Here is a 27,125-nt window from a genome sequence, read left to right on the forward strand (position 1 = left end):
ACCTCAAATATGATCTAATAAATTCTATGAAAATGACATCAAATCTAATTTCTCATTTAATCTGAAAGAGCCCAGCCTGGAAAATACACAATACAGTTTCTCCATATCTGCACCTCTCTTTGACAAATACGTGACGCTGCTGTTCACGTCTTTATAACAGGCTATATTAATACTATTTATGATTGGCTTGAGTGTGTGTGTGTGTGTGTGTGTGTGTGTGTGTGTGTGTGTCATATTCAGATAAAGCTCACAGCTCTGACGTAGCGCCTTCATCATGTTCTAAATTTAAAACAGCTCCCTGAAGGCTGCTGGCTTCAGCTGTTTGTGGTGTAGTAGAGGAACAGCTGACAAAGACACTGCCAGCAAGTTCATATTTAGACCATGTGTTCAAAAAATATGAATTAATCATCACAGCTCATTAGCCTCTGCATAGAGTATTATATTTTGATAACATCGTTGGCTTGTCTTGGATCAATCTTCCATAAATAAAGTAAAATAAGAAATTATATAATGTAACATGAAAGTAAAACATCAATGAAGTAATAAAGTAATGATAAATAGAAAAAGAATATACTGACTAAGAGATGGATTAGTATCACTAATTGTACAGGACTGAGTGTTTATCATTATATAAATATTTTAAGAACCTCTTCATTCAGAAATGTGTGTGTATGCTTCTTGTTCTCTTTTCTGTGCAGAATGATGAGCACAGTTTGTTTTTTACATTCATCTATTGAAGGAGGAACGTTTCTCTGTGCTCACCTTAAATCTCACTTTAAGATGTTTACATGTGAGCATCATTTGTGACATCACAACTTTTAGGCCCAATCATGGTCCAGTATGCAACTTACACAAATGTGAATGGACTTTAACGTGTAGAACTGTAGACAATGTGCAACACAGTCTGTATTTTTATATTGTGATGTCATTTAACTTTTTAAAAAATGTATTTTTGATTTAATGAGGTTTTGTTGTGATTGTGTCATGAGTTGCATCCTGGGTAATTCTGGACATCATTCTTTTCAGTTATGATATATTGTACTTATTGTATTATATGAAAGATAAAATGACCTATACACATTTAAACAGCAACATCATTGCTCAGATATAGAATCATATTGACTCTGCTAGCATAGTTATACATATTGAGTTTACATGTAATAAAATGTATAAGGGATTATATCAATAACACTGACTTGCCCTACAACAAAGTGAATAGAAGGTGTAATACAAATCACGTTTTTTTTTTACACATTACACAAGGGTTATGATTCATTCTCATTGTGAAGCGGTATCTATAGGAAGGAATGTGTGTGTGTGTGTGTGTGTGTGTGTGTGTGTGTGTGTGTGTGTGTGTGTGTGTGTGTTTACCTTGCCGTCAGAGACCCAGACAGCCTGCATCTGCTGCTCTCTGATGGAGTCCTTGACGCTGCCATACCAGGCGTCATTGGCTGAGTTCACATCTATGGTGGCTGGACAGGAGAGAAAACTATCCAACCTCAGCATTCTCACTCACATAACAGCAAACACAGCTAAACCTGAAGTTTAACATTACATCTGACTGAATCTCTGTATGTGTGTTGACTGTTCAGAACCAACCAGTGAATAAATGAGAGCAGGTCTTCCTCAGTTTGACGGCCTGTTCGTAGAGTTTTCGGGCACTGCGGTTGGAGTTGGGGATGATCCTCTGTCTCATGGCCTTGATGCCGTGTTTGCTGTCTGGGTTGAAGAAGATGACGATAGGGTACCACTGGGTGTAGTTTAGGGTGTCCACTGCCTTGGGTGTCACATCCAGCAGGGCGTGCTTGTCCTGTGGTGTGATGAACAGGGGACACGAGAGTATGGAGGTCAGTCTTTTTGTTACCAGAGGTCAGTGTTTGAACAGAAAAACTGTGGATCAGCTGACAGTACAGGTTTGTGGTTTGCATGTACAGATTTTGTTACATTTGTTACCACCATACATATCACTCTTGACCATTCCTCTTTCAGGTGTATTGCTGTTGGGGACCACTCAAGAATACTTGTTAACACATGTCATGGTCTTCCTAATGGTAAAATGGATTAGGTTTTTCATATCACACCAAAATATCAGGGGGCCATTTTTGAAATGTGAGGCGTGCAACATACAATCAATTCTAAGACTGTCCCTGTACATGGATTTATAATTAGAGATTTATCCCAGTACAGACTGATGTGTATCTTTAAATCTATCCCAAATATTATCTTTATCTCATTTTTGATTGATAGCCAAAAAATTGCATTCTAAGGGCACAGCCACATAAGATGACCACACAGCTGTTTTCATCTTGTAAAATTTACATCAAAAGAGAGTATGTTCATCATGCACGTTTTTGTAGATTAACAATATAAAAATTCTGGATATTGTTAAAATCATGAAATGTTCCTATTCTAATACTAAGGGCTGTCAAAGATACTCATTCATCATTTATCTAGACAGTACAATCCAGACACATGATTCATTTTTTACAGAAAGAAAGATGAAATAAATGCTGAATGACAGATTGTATTAAGTTAGCTAGTGGAACAGAGGGAAGATAGGAAAGAAGTGACTTCTGTTCTCTACATAGACACAGTGTTTCCATAGGTTGGTTCTGTTATGTCAGTGGTACTTTTGGAAGGGAAGTGTGATCATATGTTGGGGAACAAAATCCATTTCAGAGACACACATATACTATGTTCCTTCCCTGAATTAGATTTACTGGACATGACATAGAGTGATTGGTTGTGTGTGTGTGTGTGTGTGTGTGTGTGTGTGTGTGTGTGTGTGTACCTGCTCGATGATTTGTCGGATGGTGTTGAGGCGAACCACTCCTGAGGACTTCTCAGAGCCGGCGTCTTTTGGCTCAGTTTCTAACATAAGGGCACACAGACAATGGAAGTGTCATTTTAAAATAGTGTTAATATCAGCTGTTCATATGTGGACAGGTGGAGGCTGGTCGACACTCACTGGCAATAATAAAGAGGTCAGGCATGTCGGAGGCCAGTTTCTCATTAGCAGCGTCAGCGATGGGGCCAAACAGCACCACAGGACGCCGGAAACCAGCTGCAAAGACAATTTTTTTTTACATGATTTACATATTTTTTTAGACAGTTCAGACCTATGGATACTAATTAAGACATGCTCATTGATGAGGTTTAAAGTCTTTCTGTTTAAAAGTCAAATGTTCTTTAAAGCTAAAAAAAAATTTCAGATTAAGAGCTTAATTTGAAAAAACCCACATCTGAAATAGTTCACAAAATAATAACACACTGGATTTCATGTAATATATTGTCATCATCAAGTACAGGCAACATGAAGTAAATCACAGATGCTTTAGAAAATGTGAAACAGACAGTTACTGGGAATAAAGGTGATGTCTGATAATCGAATGCTCCGGAACATATACAGTATTTGATATACAGATAATAGATGAAATATAGACAATAAAAATATATGAAAAGAGATAAACATAACAACCAAAAAAATGGTGTCCTAATATAACAGCATACCATTTCTTAACCCTTACATACAGATCAGGGTCAAATTTGACCAATTGTGACATTTGAAAGCAGTAAATACATTCTAAATACTTCTTACTTTTAGCCTGATATTTGATGACTTCTCCCTAAATCATTTGAGTGCAGCTGATACCTATTATTCTTAGAGTTTTGACCCATATTTATCCAAAAATTCAAAAAAATACAGTTGCATTCTTCACATTTAATATAGTTCATGTGTAAAAAGTGAATAATAAACTTTCTCTACTCTCTGAAAGCTTCATTAAGGATTCATGTGCTTATTATCTGTGACTGATGACGTACTCATGAATGATTTGTTGTGCAGGAATTTGGTAGAGACTAATTATGAAGTGACACTGAGAAGAGTCTGAATATGAACAGTATGTGAGGGTTTGTAGGCCTCTGTCTTAACATCCTAACTGACAGTGTTGAGAGAAGCTTACAAGAAAGCAGCTGCTACAACTGGTGAGCTACAACAACCATTTTCTGACTGATATATATTGATTCAGATAAGGTATTGTTAATCATGATGTATGGTATTATGGCACATTTATGCCACAACATGTCTCAAAAGTTGTGTGCTTGGCTCTGCTTCTGTGCTGAAACATCTAAGATTCAACCGGAGACCTCTGGAGATAAACATGTTTGTATTTATGATTAGTGAGTAGTTGATTATTAAACTGACAGTAACTGTTGGGGTCACTGAACACACCGTGCTGGACTTACTTTACTAAACAGACCAGGAGTGTCAAAGGGCCACATAGGGCCTCAGAAACATAAATCCACTGCATAATGACCTTTGAATAGTTTCTTCTTTTTTTTCAATCTGGGTTATCAGTGTGTTTACACCTGCCTTTATCTGGACAATGTTCTCCTTTTCCTTCTCAATCATTTTTCAGATTGCAGATCAGATTTGACAGTGTTCTGGCAATAAAAGCACACAACCCTACAGCTGTCATGTTTTATACAAATATAGCTAAATCCTGATTGGTGCACAGCACAGCAGTATGTGACATTCATTTTTCCAGTTGTCTCATATATTTTTATACCAAGGAGAAGAGCACAGTAAAACACAAATGCAGAAATAAGTCATCAGGAAGAGAGTTAGTGTATTTGTGTCGGACCCATTACTCACATTAAGAAGCTGACTGAGAATACTGTTGTCTCACACTTTCTTACTGTATGTCTTATCATGATACAGAACCTGACTGTATGACCTGAGAATAGTCCAAGAGAAACTAAATACTCAACAACCTCTGTGGATTTCTAAATGCAGCACTTTTTACAGAACTTAATGAACAGAGATACAGATTTTAGACGCAGACCAGCTGTTCTACCCACCTTCTCGGAGCACCACCCGCTCATAGGCTGGGAAGCGGGTAGCCAGAGTCTGACTGCTCAGGTTTTCTCTGCTCTTCCTCAGGTCCTTCCTCTTCAGAGAGCGCTGGCCTCTCAACCGCCAGAAGTCAGCTCGATCACCAGCAACAACTTTATGAGAGCTCTGGACACTGGCCATCTGCTCCGCTCTGACAGGAAGGAATAAATAATATAGTCAGTACTGTATAAACACATACTGTAACTAACAAGTTCACATGATGCAGTGCAAAGTGGATAATTGACCTGATGATGGCGCTAGATGAAAAGTTTGCAGATCTCTCCTTTAACTCTTAAACACTGTTCAGGGTCAAAATTGAGCCCTTTTTACATTTGAGAGTTGCAAAAAACATCCTATACACATTTCTATTAGCCAGACTGTTCCTAATGTGACCCACAGTATACAAAAATTGAAAATAAAATGCATCTTTTTAAAAACGTTGTGCAGCTGATGCACATTGTTGGATATATAAATGTACAAAATACAAAAATCACCATTCATACATGTTGTTTTATTCTTTATATTCTATCAAATGTTCTCCTGGACCATAAAATAGTGACTTTTGAATGTCTTTTTGCTCGTTTGCTCTGTGACGGCTACATTAAGGATTAATTAAACATTAATTAATGACTGACGGGGAATTTATGGTGTACACTAATTATGAGTCAGAATATAAACAGTAAGGGTAAAAAAAAGTTTTATATTAATACATTGATTCTACATAATTAGTTACCCTCAAAAAAAGCAGACATTCTGCATGCAGGCATTTTAAAGTACTCATTTTTCCACCAGTAATCTGCTCTAACACTGAACTCTGGACCTGTAATTACGTACATCACATCTCCGGGGCCAATTAGTGTAATGTTGCTGGAGCTTTGGTTCACATGTTTCCTCCTAACGTTGTGTCACTGAAAGAACAATTTTTAATGAGAGTGATTCAGAGGACAAGTAGAATACTGTTTACACTTTCATTTTTACACTCTTTGACCGTCTCATACAAACATACACTCTACAGCAGTGGTCTCCAACCCTGCCCCTGGAGAGCTACTGCCCTGCATGTTTAAGGTATCTCTTCACTCTAACACACCTGATTCTAATAATGAACTTGTTATGAAGCCCTTTGACAAGCTTCATCTGTTAGAGTGGGGAGAGACATAAAACATGCAGGGCATCCAGGGGCAGGGTTGGAGACCACTGCTGTAGAGTGACCTTCTATTTGATTTGGTTTATTTTGTTGTGAAACACACTTGACATACAGCTGACATGAGGGTGATAGTTGACTTTTCATGTTTGAGTCACAGTCACACAGCAGTGACACAGTGTGGGATGTCACTGTGACCATGCATTGCTCAAGGCTGTTATTCTGTGGTGGAAGAGTGACTGACTGGAGACTGGCTGATAAACAGCTCAACTGACAGCAATGCTAAATCAGTGTAGGATTCTTTTAAATTTGTCAAAGCACATACTTCACATATGTTCATTTATATCCTTATTACATTGTTAGTAGAATATGAACACAGTTTCCAGGGTAGGGTGAAGAAAGTGTAGCCAAAACAACCAGAGAGGTTCATACTATTCATCACCTGTACTTTTCAATACATAAATGTACTCCCTTGTGCTTTTACCTTTAAGTATGCAATGTGACCTTTTATTGCACATTTCTCTGAGGATCTCTTCTAAAGTTCTGAAATTGCTCCGAATAGACACAAAGATAATTGGACCAAATTCATATAGCCATTTGGTTGACTCCATACGGGGAGTTCCGGTCCTCTGAAATGAGGCCAATGCGGAAGTAACTTAAAACTGCATAATATCAAAAAGCCACCAGGGGGCGACCGTTTTGGTGTCAAAAGGACTTCCGTCTCTATACAAGTCAATGGATAATTCACCAACTTCTCACTTGATTTCTAACCTCAGTAAACGTTTTCAAAATGTGTTGATGGTCTCAATCGCTAGTTTAAAGCCTTCTTCAATGCAGTATGATGTTCATTTGGGACATTTTGGCCTCCCTGATTTTATATGTGACGATAAAGCAGGGTATGCATTAGGGCGTGGCTACGTCGTGATTGACAGGTTGATTGGTTCACAGGTTCAGGAGGGCGCCTCATGCCCCTCCTGATGCCCATATAAGTAGAATCCGTGTTTTGATTTTTCCCAGCATGCACCGGAAATTTTCAAGATGGCGCTGCTCAGATCCGAAACTATTCGCTTCCAAGCAGCAGTCCATAAACCAATGGGTGACGTCACGGATGTTACGTCCATTTTATATACAGTCTATGGTTGACTCCAACAGTCCCAAATAGATGCCTCGTCAATGAACAAGCAGGAAAGAGTATTGTACATGTCATTTTTCCTGCATCTCACAGTTCTCATGCTCTGTCTGCCTGAAAAACATATTTTTGTCTTGTAAAAAATATCTTGGACCCATATCTTGTAATTGTCATGGTGACACACCATGTGATCAGAGCTGGTATGAAGCATATTGGTACACAGACCCCAGACCTGCAAAAATACAACAAGACCCTATCAAACCAGATCACACTGATCTTGGAGCCAACCCACCTTGGGTCTCAGGAGGACACAATAATTACAGAGAAGGTAGGAGGAAAGATAGCACTTCTGAATTCAATGACAGAGACAGAGATCGAAATGGATTAATAGTTTTTATCTGAATTTAGATTCATCATATTATTGCTTTCATTTCTGTATCATGACAATAGCTGTGACTAATGTTATGTTTGAGACCACCTGAGTCAAGATCAATTGAAGACCAAGACCTAGAAGAGCAAGATCATGAGAAGACGGAGCTGTGAAGGTTTGAGACTTTAACTTTTGTCACAAAGATTATTTTTGTTGTGTGATCATAGTCACACCTTACTCATATTTTACAATTGCAATAAGTTTAGTTTAATACAAATACATAATTCATATCAGTGATAAAACTAAAGAGCAATGCTTGATGTAAACCTGTTTGAATAGATTGGCCTGAAGCTACACACAGTAAAATGATGATGGAATTATTATTATCAAGTGTAAATATGAACAGTACAGCTGTTTCTGTTTAAAACACCACTGTTTAATCTGTAATAAAACTGCCTGTTAATGCAGGTTGTCCTCTTTCTTACATGAGTTATGTAATCATGTCATCATTTTAACCTAGACTGTATAAAACTGCAGCTGAGAAATGTATACATTAGACTGTTCATGGAACACTAATTATACATCTTTAAAGTCTCTGTGTAGGATTTGAATAATGTGTGTTCTTAAGACTACTAAAGACAGAATGACAAACATCAATACATCCACTAGAACCACTGATAAAACCCAAACATTACAACAGTTAAAGACCAGAAACTCATGTATGATATGGAGGAGCAGTCAAGATTAAAGTGAGGAAGAAAATAAAAGATTAAAGGAATGGAAGGGTGGATGAAACTAGAGTATGTTTTGATGGAGAAAGAGATAGAAGCACAGATGAAAGGATGAGCGTAGGAATGGTTCGCTGGACAGATGTTAAACTTGACATCTGGTCTTTTCAGATAGCTGCAGCTCCCCTGTGATCCACCAGGGAGTAGAAAAGATTCCCAGAGTCACTCAAGGCTTTCCTAAATCTGGAGATCTCTTTTATGAAAGTAATTTAGGCACTGAGCAACAATCTCTGAAAGAAATCAGGTCAATTTATTTACTGTGCGTCTGAGAACTTCTCCGAGACTGAAGAGAGAAAAACATTAAAACTGTCATCTGCTAATCTGTTCAGATAATCTGCTAATACATGACAATCAGTGAAATACAAGAATCACGGGCCCAGATCTGAAACTATTCGCTTCAGAGCAGCAGTCCACAAACCAATGGGTGACGTCACGGATGTTACGTCCATTTTATATACAGTCTATGGTATAACATCATTTTCTCAGGAACTCTGAATACTGTTCCCACCTATCCACCTAATACTGAGACACAAACTATCTACGCAGGTGAGATTGTTGTACTATTACAACCACATTAAGCAAGTTCTGCTTTTATTCCCTAAGGCCTCAGTATGTCAACCCAGCACATCTAAAAGTGTATCTTCCTGTTCTGTATGGCCACATCCAAAGGCAGAGCACAAAGCTTGCAGCTCCTCCTGACTGTATCACATTGGCTCCCTCATAATGGCTCAAACATCTTTGAGAGTATTCATGGTGTTGCACTCGATGGTGTACGTTCTTGTTTGAAGAATGAAAAACAGAGATCAGCTTAAACTGTCAGATCATGTTTCGGATAATTACAGAGTGCTGTTAAATGATCTAACAAGAATTTAGTTTAAAGCACACTGAAGCTTTCATGTTTCTGAAGGAGACCCTTAGTCGTAGTCTTAATAGACCACTAAAAATGGACCAGACATGCTGATGCCACCTACCTGCTCTTGTTGGGGATGATTCCTTTCTCAAGCAGCTGCTTGTCCTTGCCGACACGGATGGCGAGCCAGTTGCCTAGTTTGCCATCATACAGAGTGTCCACCACCTTGAAGATGTCTCCTCGGCTGAAAGCCAGGCTCTGAGGAGTCTCTTTGTCATACTCAAAGTGGGTCCGGATGAAGAAGGAGTCTCCACGCCCCGACACCAAGATGTCATTATAGACTAGAAGGACAAAACAGTGACAGGTGAATAAGGAGGCAGCAATGCAGAAAGTAGAGAGATGGAGATAGAAAGAGTGAGAGAAAGACTCGAACAATAAGATTATCATTTGTTTTCTCCAAGATCAAGTTCAGTGTTAACACTGCAGGTGGGAGCAGTCAGAGAGGTGGCAGACTGGAGCAGCTGTGTCGCTCATTTCAAAACTACAATAGCCAATTTCTCTGCCTAACTCAAATGCAACCAGATAGAAGCAACAATACAGTTGTGTAATGTTGCAAGATAATCCTGGACTACAGATGCCGTGTAAATGTGTTAAAATGTTCCTGTGATAAGAAACATGTAGGGAGAATAGTTTAAAACAGAGGATCAGATATGTTATTCCTGATTATCCTGTTGCTAATCACTGCAAGGCGTGTTCTCTCACTGTTTCTATCAGAGCATGCAACTACAAAGGCTCCTTACACTCTGTGGGATAAAATGTGGATTTTCGATGTGTGTAATTATGTGTATAAATTGAGCGTGTGGATGTGTTTGTAGGTGCTGAACCTTGGACTTGGGAACTAGATTTCTAACTGCAATCTGTCAGTGGTGAAATGTAATTTTCAAAGTGTTATCTAATTGTCTGTGATAGGCCATTTGTGCCGTGATCTTCCAAAAACATCATTTCACATAAAATACTCAGGGGGAATGGTTTCAGTTTATGGGACATTATACAATTTCTTTCAAAGGGAAAAAAATCATCTCAATGTAAAATGAAATGCTTATAAACCGGGATTCTTTTTGCAATTTATTTTTTAGTGTTCTTTACTTGATGTTATTCCATATAAACCAATAATTAACTGCTCCCAAACCAGTAGGTCCATGTGGGCCCTACATAGGTTTAATTCGGCTGAATGGGTATTGAGTGAGCATGGGCTTAAACTGGGCAAATTACATGGGCCCCATATTGTTTCTGAAACATGGGCCCCCACATTTAAGGTCCATTCTGATCCCACTTAGACCCCACATGGGCAAACATACATGGGTCTCACCCAGTTGGACCCCATCTGAAACCCAGTCAGAAACCACTTGAAACCCATATGGGCAAACACAGGTGGGGCGACACCATGGAAACTGGGGACAAACCCACTTGGGACCAATATTTGCAGCCCAAATTTAACCCTTATGGGGCCCACATGGACATGGTGGCTGGGTCCTTATGTGTAAGCACAGCTGAAAAAGTGGACAGAGATGATCATGAGTTTATTCTCATTGTGGTGTGAGAATAAACTGATGATCATCTCTGTGATGAGTAAAAGGTTCTATATAAACTCAGTTTTAAGTCTTGTTCTCTTCCAGTCCTGTGCTCTATATTCCATGGCTGAGCATCAGAGTGGCAGCAGTCAGCCCCCCCCCCCCCCCTGAGGCTAGGAACAAAACCATGATGGTAGAGGTCACTCCTGATCACCTTCATGTCCTCGTTTGATTGCCCTCTGTGAACATGTAAACATGCATTTATGTATATTCTTGACATTGCTCCCGTGAGAGCTGGACTTTAAAGATGGAAATGTGATTAGCTATGAATATTCATGATATCCTCATGATGAATACTGATGACACTGGTCACCTACTGACCTTCACTCTAGTGCCATGTATCATTTTCTCTTGCACAAGAGACATCTCATAGGCTCATTTACTGGGCACTTTCCTTTAATACCACCATCAGGACTAAGCACAAAGTTTAGCCTCACTACTGGTAAGAGTTCATACATTGTGAGTCTTTCAAGATTTTAAGATCATGCTAACTAAAACTACATTTATACTTGATGCCAGAGGTTAATGGAGGTCTTGTTGAGATTTATAGTTGAATGTCAGATTTCACTTTCTGATATTACCACTGTAACAGCTGCTTTAATTATATTCCCCCACTGTAAATGTATTTATGTACATTTGTACATTGACTTTATAAGATGATGATGAAGGTCTGCCTTGTCTCATCCCTGAATACTACTGCCATGCCTTTGCTGTCTTCATGTTTTTTTCAGTGTAGGAGAGAAGAATCAGTGGAGGAAGCTATGTTAAACTTTCTTGGTGTTGTCTTTATTATTAACACAAGCAGCTCACCTTTACACATCATTAAAATTCTGTCCCTTCACAGTTGAATCAGTTCTTATAGAGTGAGCTAAGCAGTAGAGTTGCTGTGTGCTGTGTTGTTTCTTGCAGCTTTCTCGATTGAAGAGATTGTCATAGTTTCAGCTGCATTTCCTCAGGACCTCATTCCCCTATGGGTAGCTCACTTTTTAATATAGCTACACTCCTGGGCAACTGCTGCCTTAATCAGAGGGGATCTGCCGTATTGAACCAGGGTGTAAATATTGCAGTAAGGACGAGTAATTCTCTGTGAAGCAGGAAGGTGGCAGCTAATCAAAAAGAGTAATAACCAGTGCGGTCACCCTTGAATGAATCCCTCTGGATATGACATGACCTGGATGATGGAGAATCTTCACATACACACAGACATAGTTAGGTTTTTATGAATGGTCTAACATGTAGTTACAGTTTGAGGAGGTGCATGTTAGCTAATTGTGTACGCTCTGTAGCGCTTGCTGTAACTCCTTAATGCAGTACTGTAAATCATTCTGTGTGTCAGGAGATTTCATATGTGTCTTACTGTCAAATTATTCATGTTCAGACAGAGCCAAAGCAACAATGACCTGATCTACTGTCACAGTCTGATATATCTTGTTCCTCTGTGTCATACAGCTCTGTTGCTGTCCAAAGACTATTAAAAACACATTAATGAGACACACTGCTGCACTGTGTGACATGTTCCTTCATTACCATGAACTGACACACTGACTGACACACACACACACACACACACACACACACACACACACACACACACACACACACACACACACACACACACACAGTGGTTTATTAGGACTCAATCATACACACACTGTCCTACTGTCACAAATATTGACTGAACCACCAAAAGTGAATTAATCCTCCACTGAAAATAGTCCCAAACAAATGCATTATTTCCTCCTGTCTGAGTAATGTTTGTTTAAAAACTACAGTGGTCAGCTGTTTTAGGAAATGACTGATGTTTTAAAAAAATTAAATTTTATATTTGTTTTAAAGTAAGAACCAATGAACCAGATCTCTACCCTCACGTTCTGCTTTCTCTCTCTCCACTGAGTCCTAGCCACTGACTTTTAGCTCTTCCCAGTCTGTGCTGTCACCAGTTTTGGTCTGATTTATTTAACCAAAAACAGCGATTACAAACTCCTTCACTATACGTACATGATTACTTGTCATCATGTCTTTGGAGACTCCCAGGAAAAATGACAGTAGGTCATCTCACCTAACCAAATGGTTTTTGTGCCTAAACCTGACCGGACCTCAATCACAGCATTGTCACATCATACAACATCATCATTTTTAACAGTGATTTGTAACATATTTGGAAAGCACAGACAAATAATGCTGTTCTGCTGATTACTGCCTAAAGTGGTGCTAGATTAGAAAAGAATCCTTTGTGTCATTCTGACATATTTGGTGGTTTAATTTGGAGCCTTTTTGTATGCTTGACTAACACTTCACGTCACGTGAACTGAGCTATTTCCATTGGCTGAATAAAGACCACAAGTATGAGCTAGTATGTGGACCTTTGAGCTCACTTTATTTAGTTACATGTTCTGTTTCTAAAGGTCAAGAATGAGCCTCCATGCTCAAATTTCTAGTTTCTATTTACACAATCAAAATAAAGACACATATTTGCCTGACTGCATGGAAATGCACTTCTCAGCCTGCTCCAGGCTCCTGCAAGGACTCTTGATTTGATATGTGTGGTCTGACAGAGCGCTGACCCAAAAGGACCAACAGCAGCAACAGTCATACTGACTACAATCCACCGCTGCCTAGGCTGGCTGGCTGTACAAACCAGGCTTCATACATACTGAGGCCACGACAGAATAAGACAAAAAGCATATATTCAGTCTATTTTAATCACACACTCACATGGATACAATAAATAAAACAGTTGAAGGCTCCATTAAAAATCCCCAAAGACTACAAAAAACATGGGAATAGTTGTACTCAACTGGACTTATTATGAAATAGAACATTTTAAAAATGATGTTTTGTTGTGCTATTATGAATGTTCACCATAATATGGACTGATTATTGGCATTATTTTAAAAAAGTATTGTGCATTGGCTCTGTCTTATGTATTTTAGTTAAATTATGACGTGACCTAGTATCAGATTCAGCTGGTATATATATATATATATATATATATATATATATATATATATATATATATATATATATATATATATGAGGAGCTGGAAGTGGCCAGTCGCTCTTTTGGTTTTGTAGCCACATGTTTTTTTGACCACTGAAGCTTGGTAGCTTTAAGTTCTTTAATTTCTTTGTCCTTCTAATTTAATGTGTCTGCTCCTCTTCAACCAGTAAGAAAATGTATTTTGTTTATGGAAACGAAGAAAAAAAATAACAGAGGTGTCCGAATGAAAATGGACAATAAATATGACAACCAGAGATGCTCGATATTGACTTTTCTGCCGATATCCGATATTCCCCAACTCTTAATTTGCGATACCGATATCACCCGATACCGATATTTGCAGGCTTTTTGAACCAAAACTATTAGGTAACAACATAACATATCTCCAATTGTTGAATTAACACATTATGCCTAATTTTATTGTGAGGACCCACTGGATGCATACATAAATGCAACATGGCTTTCCACATGTAAACACTGTCTGTGCAAAATAACAGAACAACTTCAATTTACGTTATGGAAAAAAGTGCCAATATAACACTGCCATATTTATTATGCTGCGTTGCAGTAATTGCAAATTACAAATGTACTATCCGTAGGGAACACTTGGAAATAGTTCCAAACCACAGACATAAGCCCCGTTTCTGGAGGTGGGACCTTTTATAGGAATGCCTCTCACTCGCTCCTCTCAGCTGTTGTGTTTCCATAGCAGAGTAGGACCCAGCAAAGAGAAGTTACACTGAACAGCTAAAAAAAAAAAAAAAGGGGATCCTGTGTCAGTGTGGAGACGCTTGTAGGACATCACCAATTACAGGGAGGACACAGACATTACTAGGGTTGGGTATCGTTTAAAAAATGACGATACCATTACCAATCCAAGTACCGTTAGAGTGATACTGATACCAACTGAGTACTTCATTGATACCCATTCCACATTTAGTGCACTTGTTTGTATCCGGTGTAACAGGTGTGTAGTGTAGACACACTTTAGAGTGTTTAGGTGGCATCTTGGCTGCTGGACTCAAATTCACCACGACTTCACCACCACAGACGGGTTGTAGCTGCTGTGGCAGTGAACCAATCACATGTCGCATTAAATGAAGAACGCTTGTGTTGATTGGCTGTGAGCAAGTCCATACAAATAATCATATTTTCTAAATCTCTGGGTATTTTGGTTGATACCTTAAAGGTATCGAGTACTGACACCCAGCCCTAGACATTACCCTATAGTCTCTAGTCTAAATACTGTATGTAATAGGCTAGATTGAATACAGGGTTAGACTGCTGAAGCAGTGCAGTGTATGAGGTTAACACAAGCTCTATTGTTTTTCTGTTAAACTGTCCTCTTCCCTGCAGACAGAGACGTTTCACCTAAACAGCTTTGGACCAACAGTCTGTCGCTGTGTTTCCAGATGTGCTCACTGGGTCACCGTACAAGCTGGAAGTTAGATACACAACGGATTCTGTAACCACTGGATCAATGGCTACCACTAGACAAACATGCTTCTGATGCTTTGTTGTTAGCCACACTATCATCAGGATTGGCACAGGTCAGTAAATGTGTCACAGCACATACTGTACAGTATAAGACATCAACACCTGGACAGTTTTCCACACTCTTGTTAAGTTGATTCCTAAGTTGAACTGTGGTCATTTAAGCAATGGAGGAACATCAGCCCAAATGCATCCTCCCACAGTTTCCCAGTGATGCCTTCCATTGGAACAACTGAACACACACCAACCTCCACTTGGCCCTCAAACAGATCTGAGTGTAGCAGTACTTGTAAAACATTCAACCCCATCCCCAGAACAATAGTAAACCTAGCAAACATCAAAGCATGTGCATACTCTAGACATCTTCCATCAGCTACACAGTCAAATAGAGACAAAAGGTTTTTGGATCCTTTTCATACAATTTTGGCACAAGCTGAAAATTACCCAAAATATCAAAATTCCTGCCAGTGAACTCAGATGGAAAGAAAGAACTATCAAACTCTACAACACCTTCAGCTGCTATCTTACCACTACAAATTAAATCAAGTGTACATTACTGCAATGTTTTGCCGGCTCTGTTCAATACCGCCAATGTTCCACGGCAATGTGTTCATCAGTTTCCGTCTGATGTTTTGACCTTTCATGAACCAATTGTATCATGAGTAATTATTTTCGTTGCTCAAACGACAAACTGTCAAATATGGCGTCGACAACACAGCAGTCGGCACAATCCTAAATTGCATCCTATCCTAAACTAACCTTACAGTCTGCACCCTGAACACCTTGATCCCAACCCCTATCCTTCATGTGAGAACACATTCACCTTCTCTGTTAGCCTTACATGTACTCACTGAGCTTGTTAATGAAGACTCACACAGTTTTCATATCAGGTCAGTGCTCTGCCTTATTGCATGATTTGTTTTTGCTTCAGAAATAGTTTTCTTTCTTTCTTTCTTTCTTTCTTTCTTTCTTTCTTTCTTTCTTTCTTTCTTTCTTTCTTTCTTTCTTTTTTTCTCCTCAATAAAAAGGCTAAAGCCCTTTTTTTTCAAAGCCATAAGCTCAGGGGGCCCAATGTGCACATTACATAACACAGTCTGAGTTGCTCTCTCTCACCCAAATGTTCTTGAGTGGATCTGTGTGGGTGCATGTGTCCATGTGTGCCACGCTTGGCTGAACCAAAACTAGCCTAATCTGGTCTAAAGCCTCAGGGGGACCAAGCTGGTATCTCCATCATTACATGGAAACATCAGAGAGAGAGAGAGAGAGGGACTATGGTCCTGAGGTGTGAGTGTGACAGCTGGCAGAACATTGAGGGATAGTACACTGTGTTCTGGATTATTCCACAAGTCTCTGACAAGCTTAAAACACACTCAATTAAAACTTCTCTAAATAACAACCTCTATCATTTTAACAGTTCTAGTCACAAAATATTCAGTTACAGATGGAACACTAGCACGAGTTGTCTCAGCTTATTACATTGTAGTTAAAAGGATAACATTGGTGTTATTATATATTTATATGAATATATATATATATAAGGCACAGACACCTTTATTGATAGTAGACAGAAAGGAAATCATGGGAGAGAGAGGGGGGGTGTGATATACAGTAAAGGTCCTCCGGCCGGGATTTGAACCGGGGTCCGCTGCGTCAGTGGCATGCACTCTAACCACTCGACCACCTGCGCAACCCAGTGGTCACACTTTTTACTTTCTTTTGAATTCCTCATAAACCGTATACTGAACAGATTCCCGTTTAATGTGTAATGAAAGCCTAAAGTGTCAGTTAGGAATAGAGTGATCTTACTCTCCTTCAGCTGATTCTGGGCCGTCAAATATGTCTTGTGCACTTGTGAAAATCGTCCCCATCATGGGGTTGGTAGTCTCATACTATTGGGTTGGTTGTCCCTGTGTTATTTTAATGGAAAACCTCAAAAATGTAGACAATCTTTAAAAATGATTTAAAATGTTAAGTTTCATTGAAATACAACAACCTAACACATCTCCTGCACCAAGAGAACAGAAACAGGAAAAAAATTATTCAATACAATGATGCATGATGGTGCATTTTCACCTCCCTGACTGCTCTGAGCATCACATCTGGAGGAGTCTGGCTCTTTTTTTGTCTTCCTGTCAAAGTTCTTGGTCACTGAAGAGTTGGATATTTACATTTCCACATGAAAAACACTAAACGTCCTCTCATCAATGTCAGGTGGTTTACTCCAGAAATCATCTCTGAAGTAACATCTCACCTAAATTCCTCTAGGGACTGAGATCTGATGAATGTGACAACCAACCCCGTTCTCCCCTACTTTCTGACCACACTAGCCTGTAACTCTCATTGAACCTGCAACTTCTGTGAAACCTGAGTGTTACAATTTTTGAATGGTTGTTTAGCTAACAGGAACATCAATAAGTAGAGAAGCACTTAATCAAAAAAATATTCGTGTGTGTTAAAAATGTCCCATCATGCACGCAGAAATACAACAATGAGCCACCAGTGCAACTGTGTGACTCACTGATACATTTTTAATCATTTTAGGACAACACTAGAGCTCCGTGGCACAGCAAAATAAGATCCTGTATATTAAGATATGGATCAACTTTTCTTTGGGCCACACCTCCTTGCAGGGTCAGGTCAAGGTCCAATAAAAATAAAAATTACAATTATGTCTGGAGGGCATGTGAAAGATGTCTCGTAATGATAAACTCAAAGAGAATTATTGCCAGCTCTGCAGTTCCCACACAGTCTCAGTCACAGTCGGCTGATGTTTGCAGTGAAAATTCTCCATTAGAACCTATTGTACACTAGCAGCCCAGCATCAGAGGGCCCACACACACAGTTAGTGACTAGTTGGTGAACATATGGAGCATTGAGCAGATATTTTTCTCACTCCCAAAATTAAAAGATTATTATCATGCAGTACAGCTTGGACCAGTGATCAAGCAGCGAGACAAAGACTATAGTGCAAAGTGGAAAGATACTAAAATGACTGTGGCATATATTCCAGTCCAGCTCCTGACTGGCAATATTAAACTAATAAAGATTCAATAGACCTAATCATTTCCCACACACGGAATATTTGTTTTGATCTAATTAAACAGTACAAAATAGAAAGGGAAGTGAAACTGATGATAGATTTATTTAGCATTACTTTACAAAAACCTTGAATGGAGTACAAATCTTGTTTGGTGTTTGTGGAGGGAATGTTTTACCGTCAGGTTTGCTCTGGGCCAGGATGGTGACCAGTTCTCCTTTAGGAATCTCCAACAGGAAAAGAACCGCCTCCTCTCTCACTACACCTTGAAAATCCACGTTGTTCACCTGCAAGACACAAACAAGAGCAACACAGATCAGTGAATCAAAGATATGATGTTTATTTAATACACAGTACAGAACAAATATTTCATAGTCCGTTAAATTAAGTAAAAAACCTGGAGAAAAATTCTGTGTCCAGATGGCTACCTTTAAGATCTGATCTCCGATGCGGAGGCCTTCTTCTTCAGCAGGACTGCCCTCTTGAACACCAGCAATAAAGATGCCGACATCATTTCCTCCTGCCAGCCTCAGCCCGACACTGTCTCCCTTCTGGAAATTCACCATCACTGTGTTTGGCCTGCAGGGAGGTCAAACATGCAAGTGTTAATGTGAATAGTCCAATCACTCACATTTATTATATCTCCTCCAGTTTTTTCTGTGGTCCTCTCTACTACTACTATTACTACTACTGATAATACTAATAATAACAATAAACCTTATTTGTATAGCACCTTTCATACAGGAAATGCATCTCAAAGTGTTTCATATTTAAAAAATGGAAAATCAACATAAACAGATGTTTAAAAAACATGAATGTAACATAAGATGGAGAGATTGTTTATTGTATAGTATTTATAGACTGCTTAGGGGTCCAGTCTGGCCCACTGGATCACTTTGCAAAGTATGAAAATTGCTATTTTTCTGCTACTTCAGAGATTTTTCCACCCTGACCAGATTACAATCCACTGGAAAAATAAATGAATACATATTAAATACAGATGGAAATCATTCATATATTGAACATTGTGCAACATGTTGTTAATCAGTAGCAAAATCATGTGAAAAAAACTGACATAATATTGTTGAAATCATTTTTCTCCAGATATCTCAGGCTGTTTATCCTTTTTGTAAACACTGTAGATGGCTTATTACAGTAAAGTTATAATACATATATAGAATTTATAGGTTATCATCCACTTCAGATTGAATTGGGCTTTATGTGGCCCTTGAACTAAAATGAGTTTGACAACACTGCTCTAGGGGGATCAATAAAGTTTACCCTTAAAACCCACTGAATAATTATAATAATAGTAACACAGAATACATCAAATCAAATCAAATACAACATTTTAAAAAGAGCAGTAGCACAAAAAATGATTTCTGGCTGTATCAGGAAAGTTGTAACTAGTTATAGGCTAAAGTGAGGATTTTATAAAAATGACACACAAATAACAATGTTATCCTGGTGGACCTAAAAAAAACAGCTGTATTCATCTTCAAGTCCAGTATTCATGTTAAATCACTGGCTGTTTTCTATCAGATATGTGAAAATCTGTAAATCTGCTGATTCAGGTTCTATCAGAAGTGTTTCTTTCAGCACTGGAAGACGTACTGAAATACTTTACTGCAATAAAAGCCCCCAATACAGCAAATTTAAAAGTACTCCATTACACGTAAAAGTCAGATACAGTAAAAGTACTGCAGTCATGAATGATTGTTGGGTATTGTGACTGATTCCTGAAGAGTTTCATGGTTTTTTCTTTTTCACGTTCCCTTCCTTCTATCCCAGATAATATGAACACAGCATCCCTGATAAATAACATCTCTACATTCTGCATACTGCCAACACAACCTTAAATACACTGTCACAGCAGGGTGAACACAGCTGCTATATAATAATGATTTGGTATTGATTTCACTGTGCTAGTTAGCATTAAAAATCACTACCAGCTGAACTATGGACCAATCTGGGGTGAATGGAACACTGAGATGAAAGACAACAAAACTCACCCATATATTTTTTCATCTTCTGGACTTGGTCGGAGGAGAATCTTGGGCGTGGTTGTTACAGTAACTGTTGGGAAGAAAATCCACAAGAGTTACAGTGTATGCTTTTAAAAGGACATGATAAGCATGTTGTGTACGATGTAGGATGAAGTCGAGAGTGAGCGATAACCTGGAGGCTCCTCTATGCGTGGCATGTCTTTGTCCAGCTCAGCTGAGGTCTGAGGGTCTTCAGGTACTCGGAATGGTGAAGCCATGGCTGACATCTCGGCCGTCCTCATCGGTTCTTCCCTGTTACACACACAGGATGAGAGGCTTTAAATGAACTGCAAGGAAGGACAACACCTGATCCCAAGTGTATAAAGGTGAGTTCATGTAGGAAGCAGACAAGATGACAATGGGAGTCAAAATGTCGGTCTCAAGTCCATCAAGACAAGTCTAAGCATTATTGAAGCAAGTCTCAAATCCTCCAGAGCAAGTCCAAACAACTCTCAACATTTCAGACTTCAATTGTCTTGCATTCAATTCATCCATCCATACCTGAGGTTGTCCCTTTCATTCGAGGAGTGGGAGGACAGGTCAGACTGGCGGGACCTCCTCTCCTCTGGGGGGGAATAGGAATGGTATGACTCCATCTCTGATATGTCTGACGGACAGGCAAACAGACATACATCTCAGTTAGATACAGCTAAAGACCCCCTGCCCACTCTGCGTGCCACCTCCACCAGTATGAACCTCCACCAGTTCTCTCAGGAAGCCCCAACACCAGCTAATCAACCCCTGGGACAGAGTGAGGACATTATTAGAGATGTTTTAGAGTTATGAGGACAAAATGTGGTGCCACAGCTCAGTAATCAGGATAAAAGCAGCCATTACTCAAAAACACTATAGTCCAGAAGCATGATCTTTCAGATTTGTGTAAAAACACCCAAAGTGTACACGTGTTTAGATTCATGTCCTACCTTCCACACAGTCACTGGCTTCCAATCATTTCAGTGCACTTTGAAAGTCAGTTTCTATATTGGACAGTAAGTTGTTCAGCAATGGTCCCAATACATTGGAGTTAAACACTTGATGATTTAAGTCCTGGCTGATTTGACAGCATCTGTGTTTACAGCATGACTACAAATGACAGTTGTTCTGACCACTAGGGGCAGCAAACCACATAGCACCTGGTTTATCTGATGTGAATGTGGCTAAGCAGAAGGACGTTTGGGCTACCTTGCTGCCAATTGAAACCCCCAGATCCAGATAAGCAGATCAAACATTAAATAATAAATACACTAAAAACATTATTGCTTAAAAATTGGTCAGCCATGGGGTTTGATATCACAGAAATCTTAAAGCTCATAACTTTAAATAGAGAGAATTCAAGTTTGGAGACTTTCAAGAAATGCTTTGTAATGACGCCTCTAGAATGTCATTGTGAGGGTAGTGCTGGTCTCCTGGGATTATCCATACTGCTTTATAACCCAGAAACAAGCTGGTTGCTGTGGCTCATAAAGTGCTTAGACATACCCCAGACTGATCTCCACAGAGACCGCCTAGCACTCATCTGTGATTTTTTTTTTTTTTCCATTTGAAGTGGACATGGTGGCAAAGTCTTTCATTTGGCTGCTTTTATCTGACAAACTGTGGCACTCAGTACACTGCTCTGAAGAGAGGGAGGGAGGCTGAAGATAGAAGCTTTGACAGAAGCCCGAACACCAACACACCAGCAACAAAAGAAAGCTTTTGAGGACTCAGGTTCAAGACGGACAAGCGAGCGAACCACATAAAAGAGAATGAATAAAAAGAAGCGATCGGTCTGTCCCTCTGATAACCACACACCATGACAAACCCCTTTAACATTCACTTTTGACAATGTTGCAGGATTATTCACAGTTTTATAGCCAGATCATTCGCAACTTCAAACTGAACAGCAGTGAGAGGTCAGAGAAGAGGAGGGAGCAGGTTAGCTGGGGGTCTGGCACAGCTGTGTTTTATCAGAGACAATCCAGTATGTGATGATTAGTCTGATTAGAGTTAGAGAGACATTCTGCATGCAGGCTAGAACCAGAAGTGAAAGAGGAGTTAAATTGGATAAAGACAACAGAGGAGGAGAGAGACAGATAGAGATCATCATAAATAAAGTGAGGATGATGTGTCAAACCTGATATGGGTGAAGACATCAGAAATAGCATCAATCATTCAGATTTATGTAACACTGACTTTGCGTGTTACATGGATGGTATGTATACCTCTATCTTACCAGTGTAATGATGGCTCCAATGCTTAAAGTATTGTTTTTCACATTTCATATGTGGGTCAATGACGTATAAGGATTTTCAACAACTTAATTTTAGAATAAAAAAACAAGCATATCTAATGCAGTAGTTCAAACATTCAGAATGTTGTGTACCTGACAATTCATATTACAATTTGAAAGTGATTTTAGTGGTTTTTTCAAGATTAATTGGCACTGGCCTGAAAAAAAAGTCATTTGGTGCGACCATGATTCATCTTGAAATATCTTATATAAATAAAAGATCATCATTTACAAAGATTTAAAAAAAATTAAAATACTTGGTTTTCAAACACTTTATATTACTGAAAACTTGTAAAAAAAGATGTGAAGCGTGTTAAGTATATTAATTTATTTCAAGATGAATCATGGTCGCACCACATGACTCTTTTTAAGGCCAGTGCCAATTCATCTTGAAACACCCACTAAAATCACTTAATTTCAAATGTATAATATGAATCTTCAGGTACACAACATTCTGAATGTTTGAACTACTGCATTAGATATGCTTGTTTTTATTATTCTACAATTGAGTTGTTCTAAATCCTTATACGTCATTGACCCATATGCCAGTGTTGGTGCATTAACGGAGTCTGTTTGCGTCTATTTCATCAAATTACTGTAACAAAGCTTTAGTTGTTAGTCAGTGCTGCAGTGAGTGGCAGAGTTACATGTGTGTATTTCCAACAAGCGCTCTTTAAAAAAAATGGTAAATGGACTGTACTTATATAGCGCCTTTCTAGTCTTTTCGACCACTCAAAGCGCTTTACACTACAACTCATTCACACACATTCACACACATTCATACACTGATGGCAGGCAGCTACCACGCAGGGTGTCAACCTGCTCATCAGGAGGAATCTAACCATTCAGTCACATTCATACACCGTTGGCACAGCAACGGGAGCAACTAGGGGTTAAGTGTCTTGCCCAAGGACACATCGACATGTAGACTTTATCTCTCATTCATCTACCAGAGCATGCACACACACACACACACACACACACATGATCAGCTGCTCCACTACTCTCAACAGGGTGTTTGTTTGGATCACAGTAAAGTTATTTAACACAGTTGGTTTTGAATAGAGACATGTATCACAACTCTGTGGTGTTACTGTATTTGATGGAGAAAAAAAACAAAAACATGTTAGAATATAATGTAACATAATATCTAACCACCACAAAAAACATGTTCCATGATCCACAGACCTGGTTGTTTAATTGTCTAAGTCTTGAATGTATTGTGGTGGAAAGCAGAAATCTCAAAGTCAAATATCTTAACACTCGGACACATAAAACCAAAAGTCCCTGCATGGCTCAACGTCACAATAAGAAGACAAAACATTTTTTTTTTAAATTGTTTTTCTAATAATCTAGTGTGCAAAGAGACATTTTAGGGCCTTTATCAGACACCATAGCAAAGTCAGTATGTAAGGGTCAGCTAACTGTTTGATGTTATCATTCTAGCCTTTTAAGGATATGTGGTTGTGAATATTAATATAAAAATACAGGATACACACACACTCACACACACTTATCCACACAGCTTGAGGTGCAGAGGTGATGCAGCAGCACTGGGAACAAACAGACAGACAGCTGTATTCTGACTGAGTCAACTCTGGGGATTAATCCATGACAATATAATCTACGGAGCAGTGGGAATGGCTGCAGGGTGGGGCTGGGAGACTCTGTGAAGGAGATTTAGAGATTTATTTTTGACAGTAAATTCTTATCTTAATAAAAAAAAAAAAAAACCCCAGAGATTTTGGCATGGGAAGGAGTCAAGAGCTAAGTGGGTCAGCCTCTCTCTGGAGAAGTGCACATCCTGACTCAAGAAAACCTTTGTTGATCAAATTAAAAACATAACAGGCTAATTCCCTTTGCGTGAGGGACACATTGTGGTTTGACAAAGTATGATTTTGACATTGAGGGGTACAGTTTTTAACCCTCCATGTTCTGTACACTCCAGGCAGCACATGTTTAAAGTCTTAACTGCAGTTGTGAATTCTAAAATCTTACTACACAGGGCTTTAAAGTCAGTCTATGTAACTTCTCTGTGATGAATAAGTAGAACAATGATTCTTTAATAAATGAAAAAATGTACTCATGAGCAGTGACATGCACCATGTTGCTACTTTAGTCTTTTATAAACTGGTATGACTAGTAGCTTATGTTGGCTAATGTGTGTTAATGTTAGGTACTTTATATAATATATATATATATAATATATGTTGTGTATCTTTATACATAGTTTTATTTTATTTCACCAGTTTTGTTAGTATTCATATTCAGCATTATCTTTGAGCCATTGCAATGGAATGTGGTTCTGATGTGCACTGCATGGTGTTTAATCTGAATGACAAATAAAATCTATCTATTTAATATTGTTAACTTCATCACTCAGTCAGTTGACTGATATGATTGATGACTTTTCTCTGTTTGTGCTAGTTAGTCCACTTGAGAATTTCCTGTAATGACTGAATATTTACTTGGGTTTTAAATTCATCTGGTTGGTTGCTATGGCTTACTATGTTGTCTGAGACTTCCTTATTTTTCCCAAATTATCTTCTGAGAAACTTCCTGAGAAAATATGGGATGAATTTTGGTGAGTACAACACTGCATGGAAAAATTAGATCAGGTAGCCTTTGAGAGTTTTACATATGTTAGATGAGAATAATTCAACCATAGCATTGGGTGCAGTTGTTCAGCAGCAGTGAGGTACAGTGAACCTGATAGTGCACCGAGGCGTGTGAGCGTGATGCGACAATGTTTGTGTGAAATGAAAAGACAGCGAGAGACAACAGGGAGATGTTAAGAGGTTCACATACAGTATACCACCTGGACAGAAAAACGGCGAGTTTCTACACTGTTAGAACAAATCATTAATATGTTATGACACTGATAATTCAACAAGCATCTTACCCACAGTATGAGCCACGCTTTCTCATGCAATACTCTGTATTCACAAAAAATAAACCATCACCCTTTGTCTGCAACATCATGGCATGATTTAATGATGACACATCTGACAACATTAGAAAAGAAATCACCTCCATCACATACAAGAAGAAGACAACTTACAAGCTTCTTCCGCTGGCATTATTCAACTTCTATAATTTATGAATCACACAATTCAAAGTGCATAGTGATTAAAATATGTTTATTTATTCAGGAAAAATGAACCATGTATTAAAAGTTTAAAGATATAGAGCATTATAAAGAGAATAGCAAAAAGGTGTGAAAGCTTTACAACTTAGTCTGGTTGTGTCACAGCCGTTTTACAGCTTAGAAAAAAGGCAACAGATTACACATGCTGTGTCTCGGGTGGTCCTTCATCTAAAAGTATGACATATTATCTGGAAGAGAAAACACAGACAAAGATTTCACTTTGGAGCGATTACAGGGAATCGCTTTTGTTTGTCAAGATGATCAATTTCAAATCAATATGGTCGATTCAGTTTCTAGTCGGATTTCAGGAGGGCTGAAACTTGTTCTAAAATCATCATGTGGTGGTATAGTTCCAGTGAGCCCACACTGCAGTCCTGACCTGCTGACTGCTCTCTTTTCTCAGAGCTGTACACAAGCTAAACAGCTGCGAGCAGAAACTCAAGACAGCTTGGTGGTATTTTTAACCCCTGAATGCCAGATATTTTTAAGCTTTGTACATGTGTGTATGTAAACAGTGTAACTGAAATAATGCCAATAGACACATTTCTACTCTCTGCTTCCATTACAGATCCAACAGTCAGTCTACTGTGTTAAGTATGGAGGATGAAATGTGCCAAGACCAATAATTGTTGTCTTATCAGTTAATTATAATGAATTCATTATAAATGCCATTGACATTTTTATTATCTACAATTAAATTGTAAATGGAAGTAGAAATGAAATTGGATGATTTAAAAAAGCCATTAACTTCTAACAAAAGAATCATAAATGTTCTAAGTATTGATACTGTGTATTTTGTTCATGGATAAATGAAGGAGCAAATTACAACACTTATAATTTATAAAGGGCTTGGCCTGGTTGCTGCTTTTCTTAACTACTTCATTATTTGTAGATTTTTGTAGATTCTCAACCAGCAGCTTTATGGATACATATAACTGTTGTAAATTGGACCGATTCAAAACAAGAACAATTCCCAGAGGCTTCCACTCTTCAATGGAAACATTAGGACAGTGTGCTGTTTTTAGCTAAATGTCTTCTTTATAATGATGTTTATTCATATGGTTGTTTTATTCATTAGCATGCATGCTGTTCTGTCTGTATGTTGCACCATGAGCTCATCAAGGCAAGTTCTTAGCATCTTATGTTATAATGGTAATCAAGGTAACTCCACTTTATATAATACATATAAATCATTTATTCATTTTAAAATGAATATTCAAAATGTTTTTAAAAGGTCAGGAATGTATTTGATATGTAAAGAGGGAATAATGAACTGAACTATTTACACTATGTCAATTAATAAATGAATAACATTTACATATTAACCT

General features: G+C 38.6%; 1 protein-coding gene across 1 annotated transcript in view; it reads right to left on the bottom strand.

Moving 5' to 3' along the window:
- LOC133978998 (tight junction protein ZO-2-like) overlaps nucleotides 1–27,125 on the bottom strand; it is a 98,239-nt gene that overhangs the window by 16,330 nt on the left and 54,784 nt on the right. The window contains exons 8-18 of the mRNA XM_062417397.1: nucleotides 20,882–20,987; nucleotides 20,514–20,632; nucleotides 20,348–20,411; nucleotides 18,764–18,914; nucleotides 18,514–18,622; nucleotides 9,294–9,513; nucleotides 4,861–5,045; nucleotides 2,969–3,064; nucleotides 2,792–2,871; nucleotides 1,600–1,810; nucleotides 1,372–1,472 (exon numbers count right to left, since the gene is read on the bottom strand). Of these exons, the coding sequence (XP_062273381.1) occupies nucleotides 1,372–1,472; nucleotides 1,600–1,810; nucleotides 2,792–2,871; nucleotides 2,969–3,064; nucleotides 4,861–5,045; nucleotides 9,294–9,513; nucleotides 18,514–18,622; nucleotides 18,764–18,914; nucleotides 20,348–20,411; nucleotides 20,514–20,632; nucleotides 20,882–20,987 (1,442 nt within the window). The remainder of the gene's footprint in view (nucleotides 1–1,371; nucleotides 1,473–1,599; nucleotides 1,811–2,791; nucleotides 2,872–2,968; nucleotides 3,065–4,860; nucleotides 5,046–9,293; nucleotides 9,514–18,513; nucleotides 18,623–18,763; nucleotides 18,915–20,347; nucleotides 20,412–20,513; nucleotides 20,633–20,881; nucleotides 20,988–27,125) is intronic.

This window comes from Scomber scombrus, chromosome 4 (genome assembly GCF_963691925.1).
Source record: "Scomber scombrus chromosome 4, fScoSco1.1, whole genome shotgun sequence".
Lineage (NCBI taxonomy): Eukaryota > Metazoa > Chordata > Actinopteri > Scombriformes > Scombridae > Scomber > Scomber scombrus.